The following is a 13,005-nucleotide window of genomic DNA, read 5'->3' as shown; positions in this document are numbered from 1 at the left end:
CTATATTTGATGTTACAGGTGTATGAATTTGAGAAAAGGCACGACAGGGAAGGCAAGAGGCCAAATAAGAAGATATGTTGGGAGGTATTCCTTGAATTTGTAGCTCTTGAATCGGGTAGCCTGATGATAGTTACTCTCTTAAAATCATGGAAAATGAAGGTAGAATACAGTAAAGGGTTCAAGTTCCGACTCTTGAATTTTTCACTTAATGATTATTCAAGTGAAGGCATATTTAAGGATGCATTGGCTGGACGTGGTTTGCTGCTACAAGTTGCTAAAGGACTCACTGTAAGAGACTTGATAGTTTTGAATTACTACGGATCTCTTGGTAAAGCGACTCTAGATGGAAGAATAACTGCTTACGAAAATTTACTAAGTACTAATGATGTTCACTACATCCCTGGTTCCTTGAAAACACTTGGACTGCATAAAAATTTTGAAAGTGCAAACCAACTAGCAATTGTCGAAGGTTGTGAAGAGATGCTCCCTGCGGGTAAAGAATTCAAGGAAGGACTTGTAAATGCCGAAACTACATTGTGTTCATTGACAATAACAATTATGGTAGTTGTTGGAAGTTCAACCACCAGCTTCTTAGCATGTCTGATTATCACAAGTGGAACTATAAGTATTGAAGGTTGTGGTACAAGTAGTTTACGAGGTTATGTCAATGTTATTCTTGTTTTTGACCTTGAGAGAAGAAGTTATTATGTAAGGAAATATATGCTTGGTATTAATTTGGCTGCTGCAACCGATTATCCTTGTCATGGCTTGACTCCAGTAGTTCACTACGATTTCAAACCAAGCAACAATGAACTGCAGGGTACTCTAAATGAGAGCAATGTCTTAACAAAATTTCTTGAGTTTATGATCACAAGAAACCTTTGCCAGCATGGTTCAACAATGACCTTGAGGACAAGGTCAATTTCAAGTGGGAAGGATTGTTATGATTGGGAATTAGTTATCAAAGGAGGTCACGTGTTGGGCTTGTTCTCACGTGAGTTAATAACTTTCAACTCTTATTTCACCGATGTGGAAACTTTCCAATATATAGAGACAAGCAAGCGGTGAACTGGGTATTCAGAATTTTAATCCATTTTCGTAGCTTCTGCTTCTCACTTCTCTTTCTCTCTCTGTGTATCTCTTCGCTCCCTTCTCGTCTCTTCTCTTCTCCTTCTTCTGCTCTCCTCTTCTTCTTAATTCTTCTTATTCATTGAATTAGGTAGTTCGATTTAGGAATTGATGTATTAATTCTCAAGCCTGTAACTGATTGTATAAATTCGTTTGATCAATAAACTTTCCAATTTAGTTTCAATTCTTGAGTACATTACAAAATAAGAGAACCAAAATCATTGAAGGTCAAGGAATCCAATTTATCATGATTTTCATTTAGTAATCTTTTGATGTCAGAACCAAATTGTCTGGCTTGGAGTTTGCATGGTATTCTTTATCTTCAATGGATGTGGTAACTAACATATGAAACCCCTCTTCACGGGAAGAACAGATGGAAGAAATTGAAATCTTGGAACCTGACAAAAGCCATAAGAATCAATGTTGTGTTTATCCCTAGTCCTACAAAGAGAATAGAGAGCAGATGAAGGTTTGTGGAAGAAATGCCTTTAAAATCAGCCGTGGTTTGTTGAAGAAAGTTATTTGTCAAAGAACGCGTGTTAGAGGTCTGGATTGTGTTAAGACTCCATCACATGTCTTCAGACCCAATATTATAAGTGGTAGAATCTTACAAAAATCAAATGCTGAAGGATCCAGATTCAGACCCTCATTACTTATCATCATTACAAAAATTATATACACTACAAAAAAACTATTGATTAACTTTTTATATTTTACATTTGCATTACATATTGGATAAAAATGTAACTACAATTATCATTTTAAAACTTGATTATTTTCTTTTATCCATCATTTGGCCTTTTAATTTAATACAAACTTATTTACCATAAAGGATTATCATCTTTGGTAAAACATTACAATTATTTTTTTAAGTTTCGGTATTTCCTTGTGTTTATTATTTCAATTTTTACATTTTTCTTATTTTCTTGTATGGTCACATTTTGAACACAATATCTTTTTTATGTTTCCAAAGATGTTATTTTTAACTTTTTACTCGCACAAGTTTTTTTTAGTTGTCATGGTTATTTAAAATAATTAGTCTAAATACTTGTCATTTTAGAAAATTAAGAAAGCATTAATTAATTTTTTTTCATTTTTACACTTACGCTAATAGATTTTGCAAGAGATTAATATAGTGAAAGCAAGAGTAGTAACAAATTGAGATCAAAGATAAAAAAGATAATTTTATCAAAGTATCTTTTAGTTAATATTTTCTTAAGAGTGTATAAAAGTCAAACATGACAACTAATAGATTAAGAAAAGAAGTGATATAGGGACGCATTAGATACTACTAATAGATTAAGAAAAGAAGTGATACAGGAAGGCATTAGATGCTATTTTCGAGTCTTTTTAATTAATACAGAATTTCATAATTTTCCTACATAGTAACATAGAAATGCATAAAAGCTTTTTTTTTCCAGATTTTAGGTTCTTACTTCAATATCACAAATTATAATTAAATTTTAGTTCTCCGAAGATGACCTCTTTTAACCAAAACAAAACCATCATTTGCCTCAGAAAGCTACAATATATTTAAAGTTTTCATTAATTGACCTTCCTAATGATTAAAAAAAAAAATCATTATCTTCTTGTATGGTCATGACTAGTACTTGTCAATATTAAATAAAGTAAGATAAGCAACTAAACGATTGGTAAAAGTTTTTGTATCCTTTTGTTTCTTTGTGATAATATATAGGTTCTACCTTTTTGTTTCGTTATGATAATAACAGCATTCGACTCCTGAGCACATCTGAAAGATTAAGCAAAGTTACACATTGATGAGCAACATTTGCTAGTATTAGAATGACGGAAAATGCATGTTGAAATCAGAGGATTGCTAAAACCCTGCGTACAACAAATACAGAGGAACCTATCCATATATTCAGTTGTACACAAAAGTTTCATAAAAATGACTAGGTGCATTTCATTACTGCAAAGAAACTTTAGTAATGACTAAACACGGATGAGAGCGCACAAAAATGAGCGCCGCACTCCTAGTTTGCAGTATCCAGAAAGGTCAGGAAATCCACATTGTGCCCATCATTTCCCAGTGAAGCAATATTTTGTTTCACTACTCCTAGTTATCAGTGTCTTCGTCATCCTTCATGTATTTCTCCTGCACTGCTGCAACTGTTAATTGGCATGTCAAGGTCAACAAACATCGGAACCAGCCATTGGAAAATCAGATCTTGTTCTACAAAAAATCGATTACACATCCTTCGCATTTAATATTTATTCTTAAGAATATCGTATTTTTTATGATTTCCGAAGATATGAGCACCAGCAGAATAGAGCTAAAAGTGGCAGGCCAAAATAGGAAAGTACAAGCAATAAAGTGATCCGATAAGTTATAAACATTCGGTTTTGGGAATCTGCAGAATAATGAATAAATGAATAAAAATCTAAACTTCCTGGTCGGGTCAAATGAACGATCTAGTATGCACAAAATCACCAAGTTGAACTCACATCAGAAAGGTCAAAACAAAAGAAATAAGTGAAGAGGGCAATACAATCAACCACATTATTATGCCTGCCTAAATTTTGACCTCAAGGAATGACATCCATTTATATGTTAAACCATGTGAAAAAGGATATCTGTAGTAGTCCCAATCAACAGGACCAACTGCAATTTTGCTGAATTCAACAGCGCTTGCATCTATTCCAGCAAATACGTATCCATTGGTCTTGTCAATCAGTTTAACTAGATTTCCAACACTCTCTTTATCCTGAAATTGTAAATAAGCTTAAGAAACTAATAACTATATTAATAAAGAGTACAGATGATATCTTGGCGTGGAAGTTGACACTCTCAATCACATCATACCTGAATATCCAAAGTCGTGAAGTTGACGATTCCAAAATCTTCTATCACCTCACAAAGCTCCTTTGTAAGCTTTCTGCATTATTTAAGTATCAAACCAAAAAATACAACGTTTAGATAAAAAGATCCTTAAGCTTCTGCACTTTCTAAGTATTAGATCGAAAAACACAATGTTTAGATGAAAAGATCCTTTATGGTTATTTCGATCATGTAAAGCACTATGATAATGACCGCCTTCCTATTATAAAAGATTAGTGAAAGGAGGGCTACTAAAATAAGGTGATGTAGATACAACTAAGCACATAAAAAAGAACACGAGAAAGAAAACAGCGTTCTGCTTTCCTTTTTCCTCCCTCCATTACCTTACCTTAATTCTGCCAAAGGTAGAGGTCCAACACATTAAACTGGCACATAACATATATAAAACCATGAAACGCTCTCTTCAAAATTGTAGTAGTATAGCATCAAGTGCAGAAATTATTTACTCCTCAAGCTGGTAGAAATATATACAAAACCGGACTCCAGCAAAATTATTTCCTAAAATCTCTGTCCTAGTTTCATTAGAACAGTCAGAAACTACAAAGTAACCACAATGTGTTATGTGGTGCCTGCAAGAATTAAGTAGAGTTGAAAACAGATCAGCTATCATTTGACGGGTGTTCTTAAAGAAAGGTTCAAACACCTATACTTAGCAGAGCGAGGATCCTGACCGAGCTCATACTGCAAATACGATAAATCTTGGACATCTGTGTAGAAGTCCAGGTTAAAAGCTGCAAGAACAAGAGAAATACAGAATAAGCACTTCATAGTAGCCACAAAGGTGTTTCATACCTATAACTCTAATCTCCAACAGAAAATTCCAAATTCCAAAAAGATATTCTCCAGAAGAATATGACAAACTAACCTAGCTTTCCATAGCTTTCAATAAGATCAATCTTAGACAGAACGTTGACATGCGGAAGCTCCAAGTGTAACATAGTTGATAATGAGAGGAGCAATGCACTCACATATTTCCCTGGATCACTGCAAAGATGGGCATCAACTAAATGGACTGCGGTCAACTGCATTAAATAAACACCAAAAAATGAGCAATTTAGTTTTAACAAGAAGCATAATAGTGAAGAATGAAAAAGATGAGATAACTCTAAAAAAAGAGACTAACCCTAAGATCTAACTTCTTTATAAGTTTCATTATCATTTTCTTCGCATTCTCATTAAGGAAAAATAGTTCCACCTGACCCGGGAAATCAAACAGAAGATAGTGCTCTGCAGCAACAACAAAAAAAGTCAGAACAAGCTGGGAATACTGCAGTCTCCACATTCTCAGAATGTGTAAACTGCGCAAGGAATTTCCATGAATGTGCTGAATCTCAGGAACTCAAGGTGCTCAAACAACTTTTCTGAAAATGCCCATCCTCAACACTTTTTCTCTAACTCGTCAAAAGATAGTTAGCAAACTCAAGCAAGTAAAATATTGTTGTAAATAAGCATATTTAGTAGTGCTTTTTAGCCCACGCCTGACTAAGTGTGTTATAGCTCCATCACATTCGACACGTTGAAACAAGTTTAGATTGACAGAAACCATTACCAGTGAATACATAAAATCATCAAATCTCTGAAATCCAGGATGTAAAATGTACATGAACTATCAAAGGCAGCTCCAAGTCACTGCCAGAATGGAAAGGCAGTAACAACAATTACACTATCTATATAATTTTATTTATCAGTATTTACACTATCTATGTTGGTTGTGACTGAAATTTTTCTTTTTCTTTTTCTCGCAAATTGGAGGTTGGTTCAAGTATAAGTGTATAACATGGTAAGAAGGATGTAAAAAATGGCAGAGAGGAAAATGGACAGATTAGCTGAGAAAATATTGCATCGATGCAAAACGACTGGCACTTCCCACATAGAAATGAAACTTTGAGACCCTTAACAACAAATTGTGAACTTCCCCTGATATACCAGACAACATTAAAGTGGTATAAACACTTCCATGATGGAAGGAACGCCAAGCCAGTTCCTTTTCATCTTCATTGGGACAATGTAATGAGTAAAGATAAGTATAGAGTGATCTAATTTTACTAACCTACCAAGCATAGATCGAAGATAAGTATACATTGATCTCAGCCAAAGTTTACTAAACTTCAGATTGAATTGTAACAACCTTTAAGGAGAGGTTTTAACTTAGACTCTAACCAGTCAATATTCTTCTCGAGATAGTCCATGCAATATACAAGGCCTGCAAAATAATAGAAAAGATTAGTTAACAATAACTTTTGCACCAAAAGTAGGTAATGGAGGTAGCCCACGAATCTGCAGCAACGTATTGTACCAGCAGCGAGTGATATGACGGTAGCTTCAATAACTGGTAACTGTTAAATAACAGACTGCATACTAATCTGGATAGAAGTGGGAAAACGCGGACTTACCTCCATTGGGACCAAGAGAATGTTCAGCCATTACATCACTCAGCTTAATTAGATCCTCAATATTCACAGCACATTCATATCTTTATCAGTTAAGGAAAAACGTAACCATATACACCGTTTTCCTACTTAATTAACAATGCATAACACAATTGAAGTCCGGACTATTGACTTCATCTGGCTGCCATCTCTTAGCTCATTCTCTATTGGATGTACTGGAACATACAATGAAACAAATATTAGTGTTTTCACTAGTAATTGTTGCTCAATCATATGGAGTAGCATTTATCCAGACTGACGTATAGGAAAACACCTTGTCTAGCAAGAGAGGTACTTTTGCTTTATTTTAGTAGAAAAAGTACCCTAGCTTAATCAGATAAAAGGAAAAAAATATGCAGACAGAGAAACAGTAGCAAAACCCAATGCAATCCTCCATTCTTTCTTGACGCTGCTTCTGATTCTCAGTTCCTCTATCATCCAACTTCATTACTGTTCACCCTTAAATCTGCATTTTGTTCCTTTTTCTGATCCAACGATATTCCACAGTAGCCCTCTTTATTCCATTTAGTCCACAACATTAAGATTTCACCCAACATACCACTATTACACCAAGAATCTACTCCCAGCAGAGTACAGACAAAAGAAAATCAATTATAGAAGAGTACGCTAAAGCCAATTGGTGATATGTGTAACTAACAAATTGGCAAGCTATTGAACATAGCCCATTTTCCGCCTCCGCAGTCGCAGAGCAACAGCGATTGAATTAAGGCATGCACCAAAACTGGTGCTGAATGTCCTTTTGCTGTTTGCAGAATAATACCTTCTGCTGAATATCAAACAAAGAATGACAGAAAAATTTTCAGGAGTTCAGAATTCAATCTTACAATGACGATGAACTACGACTATATCCTATATTAGATAGACTTAGGCTTGTGGTATGTGTCCAGTATGGGTATGTTGGAGTTAGCAACATTTTAAAGTGCGTTTGAAGGATCTGAACAAAGTACCCATATCCATTATTCTGTGCGTTTAAAGTGCGTTTGAAGGATCTCAACACATATGAAGATTAAATGTAACTTTGCTGCTGCCTAGTGCCACTGTATAAAGACACATAGAAGAAAGTGGAAGTAACCCAATGGTTGACAAACGCCGTGCATTACTTTCTTGTAGTTGGATCTGAGTCTAGCTATTGGCCATCTCTCAAGGTTTTGGTCTAAAGCCCCCAAGTATAATTTCCTAAGGTAACTAGAGATAAGGATAGAAATGAACATAAGAATGTAAGGAGTTGAGAAGCCGAAATGGAAATCAAGAGCTCCCTTTTTCAGATGGTGCACTAGCCAACATGCACGCACGTTGACTATTTCAATTTTCACCAGATACTGGTTAACTCTGCCAACAATACATAGCAGATGAGGAAAAAAATCTAACTTTTTAGCCTCTGTTGGTATTCAGATACTTGTCTCCCATGATTTTCGTTCCAACTTTATCGACCACTAAGCTACACTCTTGGGTGCAAAAGCTCTATTGTTCAAATTATAATCTTGGTATAAATAAAGCAGCTATTATGTGTAGATAGTTGGATGGATTTTTTCAGAACTTAACGTAAACTTCTGTAAGATGCATATTAGTAAAACGATTTAGACACACTAAAAGAATTACTCTACTACATTCCAATTCATTTGTAAGTTGTTAAAGAAGTCCTAAATTGCGCTGAGTACTTAGTTACAAAGGAAATAAAAAAAATTAAAAAAAAATAAAAAGGAAAGAACCAAGACAGAAGGAAAAAGAGATTATGTAGATATTTCTTCAGATAAAGTTCATGGTAACTAGCAATATTTTCAATCAAGGAGGAAATTAATGATTAAAAATCTCAGTATTCAAGAAAAGATAACGATAATAAAGAACAACCTTACAAGATAACCAAAAAAAAAAAAATCAATCACCTCATAGATGACGTATAAAGAACAACCTTACAAGATAACCAAAAAAAAAAAATTTAATCACCTCATAGATGACGTCACATTATAAACAATGACAGAAGACCACTCGCCTTTTAGTGACACTGTGTATGTCTGTGGTTGGGAGCAACAAAGTAAAACTGACTACATAGACATCGCATTTCACATCACTAAGCTCCTTTGGGGATAATTTTGTTGATAAGGAAAGATATATAAAGGAACGCCTAGATCTCCTCAACCTTAATATAAATCCAAGACTCAAGCTCCTAAAAGAACTGCTCAAAAATGTACTAAAGATGCTAACATATAACTGAAATGACAAAATCCTAGACATTTTTCTCAGATATCTTGGCTTCTCCTGGATGCAACAAAGGAACTATTACCCAAAGCAAAGCCTTCGAGGAAATCTCTTTACAATGGTTCAGTGTTTGTTTCTTTTTATATGGTTTCACTGTATAAACCCAACAATCTTCCTGAATTAGACATCAAAATATGTAATCCATACATTGTCAAAGAAACTCAACTTAAGTGGATACGGTAAAGAATCATTAGCCGGATCCAAATTGATAACAGCAACTTTCCTGCAATCCAAACAATCAAGAAGGATATCAATGTGAGTGATCAGATTACAATTAATTCAAAATGTCTGCCGCCAATCGCTGGCAATTACCAATGTATTAATCAGTCAACCATCTCCATCCAAACAACTTGGGGCCAACTAAATGAAACCAATATATCCATTCCACTCTATTTCGAACCTTTTTGTTCCAATATCAAGTAATTTATCTTTTACTCCTCTCTTTACACTGACATGGAAGTTTCTAACCACACCAAAAAGTCAAATAATAATTACAACAACAATGACAACAACAACCACCCAGTATAGTCTCACAAGTGGGCGCATGTAGAGAGGCTACTTCCAGTAGACCCTCGGCACGAGGAAAAATGAGAATAGAGTAGCAGCAACAAGCAGTAACGAGAACAAGATAAAAGAAAACAAGGGGAATTCAAATTATAATTAAATAACCTATTCTTTTACATCTTAAAATCATGAATTAGTGGAGTACATTGGCACTCAAATTCAAAATTGTTCTTGCATACAATAGAAGAAACCAAAGACCCATAAAAATCCGTTCTTTATAATCAAGAATTACAGAAGTTCCACAGAGCTCTCTTTCTTTCTTCACATATGAGGACTGCATGGGAGTAAGCTAGTCAGTACATAAAAGTTGCTACAAGCTTACAGGAACAACTAACTCAACAAGAACCTATACTCATGGCACTCCTTTTACCAAATGCTGGAGATTATGTTTCACTAGAGGAAAACTGATCGGTATCAAGAAGTAATAAACTCCAACAACAACAACATACCCAGTATAATCCCACAAGTGGGGTATGGGGAGGATAGTGTGTACGCAGACCTTACCCCTACCTATGGAGATAGAGAAGTTGTTTCCGAAGGCCCTCGGCTCAAGGACAATAGCAACAAGCAGTAACAACAGTCACCAGTGATATAGTAGAATAACTGAAGTGAGCAAAATAACAGGTAGAAATATAACTCCACGAACACAAATACAAGGCTAATACTACTGCCATGGGTATGGCAAAGGAATACACTCAACTACTCCCTAACCTCCTACGCTAATCTTAGACCTCTACACACCCCTATCCAGGGTCACGTCCTCCATAATAAACTCCATTCATAAGAAAATTGCTCAGCTTGTGTTATCAGTTCTAACCCAATTCTCCCATCTCTCTTTCAAAATCTCAATAGCAAGTGTGCTCTAGGGTAAGGATCTTAAATGTTCGGTCAAGTGATAGCTCCATCATTTAAGCTCAGAATAAAAAAGACGAACAGATACTCAAAAGAGTAAATTTAGCATTATGCTTCAGTAATTTCAGCAAAAAGCTTGAAAATTTTTTATGGCACGCTCATCAAAATCCACAAATCCCATCGAACCAGAAGTCAAAAGCAGTAAATAGAAAACCCAATTACCGTCCAATAAGTTGGAGGAATTGAGACATGCCATTGCAATAAGTGGTTTTGCCGGAACCAGGGGGGCCAATCACTACTTGACCAAACACCATTCTTCTTAGTTTTAGATTTTCCCCTCAAGTTCCTCCGCTGTGTAGTTCTGAGAAGCAAAGAGAAAAAGGTATTAAGTTTTGCCTCTGTTCTTCGATGGAAAATACAACTACTAAAACCCCAGCTGCCAGAGGTGGGTTTTAAGAAAACAGTAATTTACGAGAAGAAGGGGAAATAGGCGCGGCCACCCTAATTAGAATCGAAATGGGAATTCTTGGGATTTATGCTCCTCTTTTATTTTATTTTCAGCGGTATAATAATATTTATGGAATTTCTTTACTGCAGTTGTGTATATATATTGATATATTTAAATACTGTTTGATATTATAATATCTTTTATTAAATTAGCAAACATTTTAAATTATATCCATATTATATTAAAAGCACGAAGGCCCCTAACGAAATGTCGTTCGCCTTTTTTACCCTTTAAAAACATATTTTACATTGGACAATTGTAAAATAAAAAAACTTTCCTTATATTTAGGAGTTCTAAATAAAAAAAATCTAATATAATTAAGTGTTTGATATCTTCTCCTAATAAAGATACAATATATTAAAACATAAAAGAATACAAAAAAGTAGGAGGAAATTTTTTTGTTTGTTTCTAACAAGAAAACTTCACGTTTTTGTGTGATATTTTTGTTCTTTGTCCTTGTTTAATCATTAAGACCAATTTTACCTTTATTTTTCTTTCATATGATTTATTTGTTTTTTGAAAAATTAAATCATAAGTATTTTCTTAGAAGCTTGGTTGTTAAATTCGTTAAAATTTACTACGGCATTAGGTTTTGAAATAATAATTATTGTTGAAAAATATAGTAATCTTTAATTTGTGATAAAAAATTAATTATCATAATTTAATTTACAGAAATACCTAAATTACCTCATTGCATATGTTAAAATAAATAAATGGAAAAGGACTTTTATTTTTTGGTAAAAAAGAAACCAATATTATTACTAAGAAAGTTTATTACATAATTTAACTTTATAAAACATGAATTAGTTACTACTAAATTCATCTTATAGCTAATAGGATTTTTTATAATATATAACTGATTATGTCACTAAGTAGGATTAGCAATGAATTTTATTATTTAACTACATAATTTATCTATCGCTAATTTTTCTTCTCTTTGTAGATAACTTGTCTTAGAATACATGGTACCTAGACGACTACTTTGATACGAAATTAATGTAAAAGAACGAGATACATAATAACATCAAACTTTCAAGATTATCTTGGTTGTTGTCATGCTTAGATAGGCTATCCGTTACTTTTTTCGACTAAGTAGGCTCAATATTTATCATATTCAAGAGCTTATATTTTTAAAAATCTTATTTTTAGGGGCATATGTTTTTTTTATAATTTTGTACGCATCAATAAAAGGTACACGCATCGCGCGTATCCTAGCACGAAGCCTCTTAGCGAAATGTCATTCGCCTTTTTTACCCTTTAAAAATAGATGTTATATTGATTATAATTATAATTTAATTATTCTACTAATATTTAATACTTTAAAATCAACTAAATGTTGGTCAGAAACTCCTAAATTTTAGGAATTTAAAACCAAATAAAAATTTACTTATAAATCCTTTCCTTAAATAAATTGTGTAAAGTAATTATAACTTTTTCTTATGATTATTAGACAAAATGTATATAAACGTGTTAGAAATCTACTAATAAAATTTTAGATCTAATTTTAATTCTTCAAAAATTAAAGATTATTAATAATATGTAAACCAAACTTACAACATATTAGGTCGAGTATGAAAATATATATAAATAAGTTTAATATGATATGCTTACGTTTTGAAAATAATAGTAGTATTTTAATTTAAAGTAATAAGTACTTTAATGTACTTTGAGTTAATTATTATTTGACTAAGTTGAATACATATTGAAAATTTATACACATATTAAATTACAAATCCAATTACAATACTCGAAAAGTAAAACATAGATAAGATAAATTTATATATTGAAATTAATGAAAATAAATTAGAAACATTTAGTCATAAGTAATTTAAGGTAGTAATTAAAACAGAAAAAATAAAGCATAGACATCTTTTTTTTTGGTCAAAAAAACATAGACATTGAAATGTATAAATTGATATTCCTTATTGAAATAGCTATACAAAATCAATATCTTTTGTTAAAATAAATTTACACATTTATTTTAATTCAAAAAAAATATTTATATAAATTTTTAAAAATTTTATACTTATTTATATAGGTTACACGCGCAACGCGCGTACCATAAGACTAGCACAAATTAAAAAGTTGTGGCGATAGTCAACCCAAAATAGATGGATTAACCTTCTTGCTCATACCATAACCAAACAGAAGATTACATTGAATCATGTTAGCTTCGTCGTTTGACGAACAAGCGGGTATTAAGATTTAAGAGATAGGCAAGTAGCTGCAGCTCTAGTCCTGGTATATGATTCTAAAATATCTATCTATTTATATTATATTAAAAAGAGAGTAGTTTGTCGTATGGTTAAGTTAAGTGGCAAGTTAAAATAAAGTCACTTGGCAATTTTAAGACAACACAAAAAATTTGGGTCATAAATGGAAAAATA

At 33.1% G+C, this 13,005-nt stretch overlaps 1 protein-coding gene across 1 annotated transcript; it reads right to left on the bottom strand.

Moving 5' to 3' along the window:
• Positions 1-2,877: 2,877 nt before the first annotated feature.
• LOC104226923 (GPN-loop GTPase QQT1) lies at positions 2,878-10,627 on the bottom strand. The gene is made up of 10 exons (XM_009779024.2): positions 10,333-10,627; positions 8,873-8,917; positions 6,382-6,461; positions 6,117-6,191; positions 5,112-5,215; positions 4,854-5,010; positions 4,632-4,719; positions 3,953-4,025; positions 3,724-3,854; positions 2,878-3,260 (listed from the first exon to the last, which is right to left on the bottom strand). Exons 1-10 carry the CDS (start codon positions 10,422-10,424, stop codon positions 3,206-3,208), a joined length of 900 nt encoding a protein of 299 aa, XP_009777326.1. The 5' UTR covers positions 10,425-10,627; the 3' UTR covers positions 2,878-3,205.
• Positions 10,628-13,005: the final 2,378 nt, after the last annotated feature.

Source organism: Nicotiana sylvestris, chromosome 4 (genome assembly GCF_000393655.2).
Source record: "Nicotiana sylvestris chromosome 4, ASM39365v2, whole genome shotgun sequence".
Taxonomy (NCBI): domain Eukaryota; kingdom Viridiplantae; phylum Streptophyta; class Magnoliopsida; order Solanales; family Solanaceae; genus Nicotiana; species Nicotiana sylvestris.
Note: the sequence above shows the minus strand (reverse complement) of the source record. Positions and strands in the feature narration are given on the sequence as shown.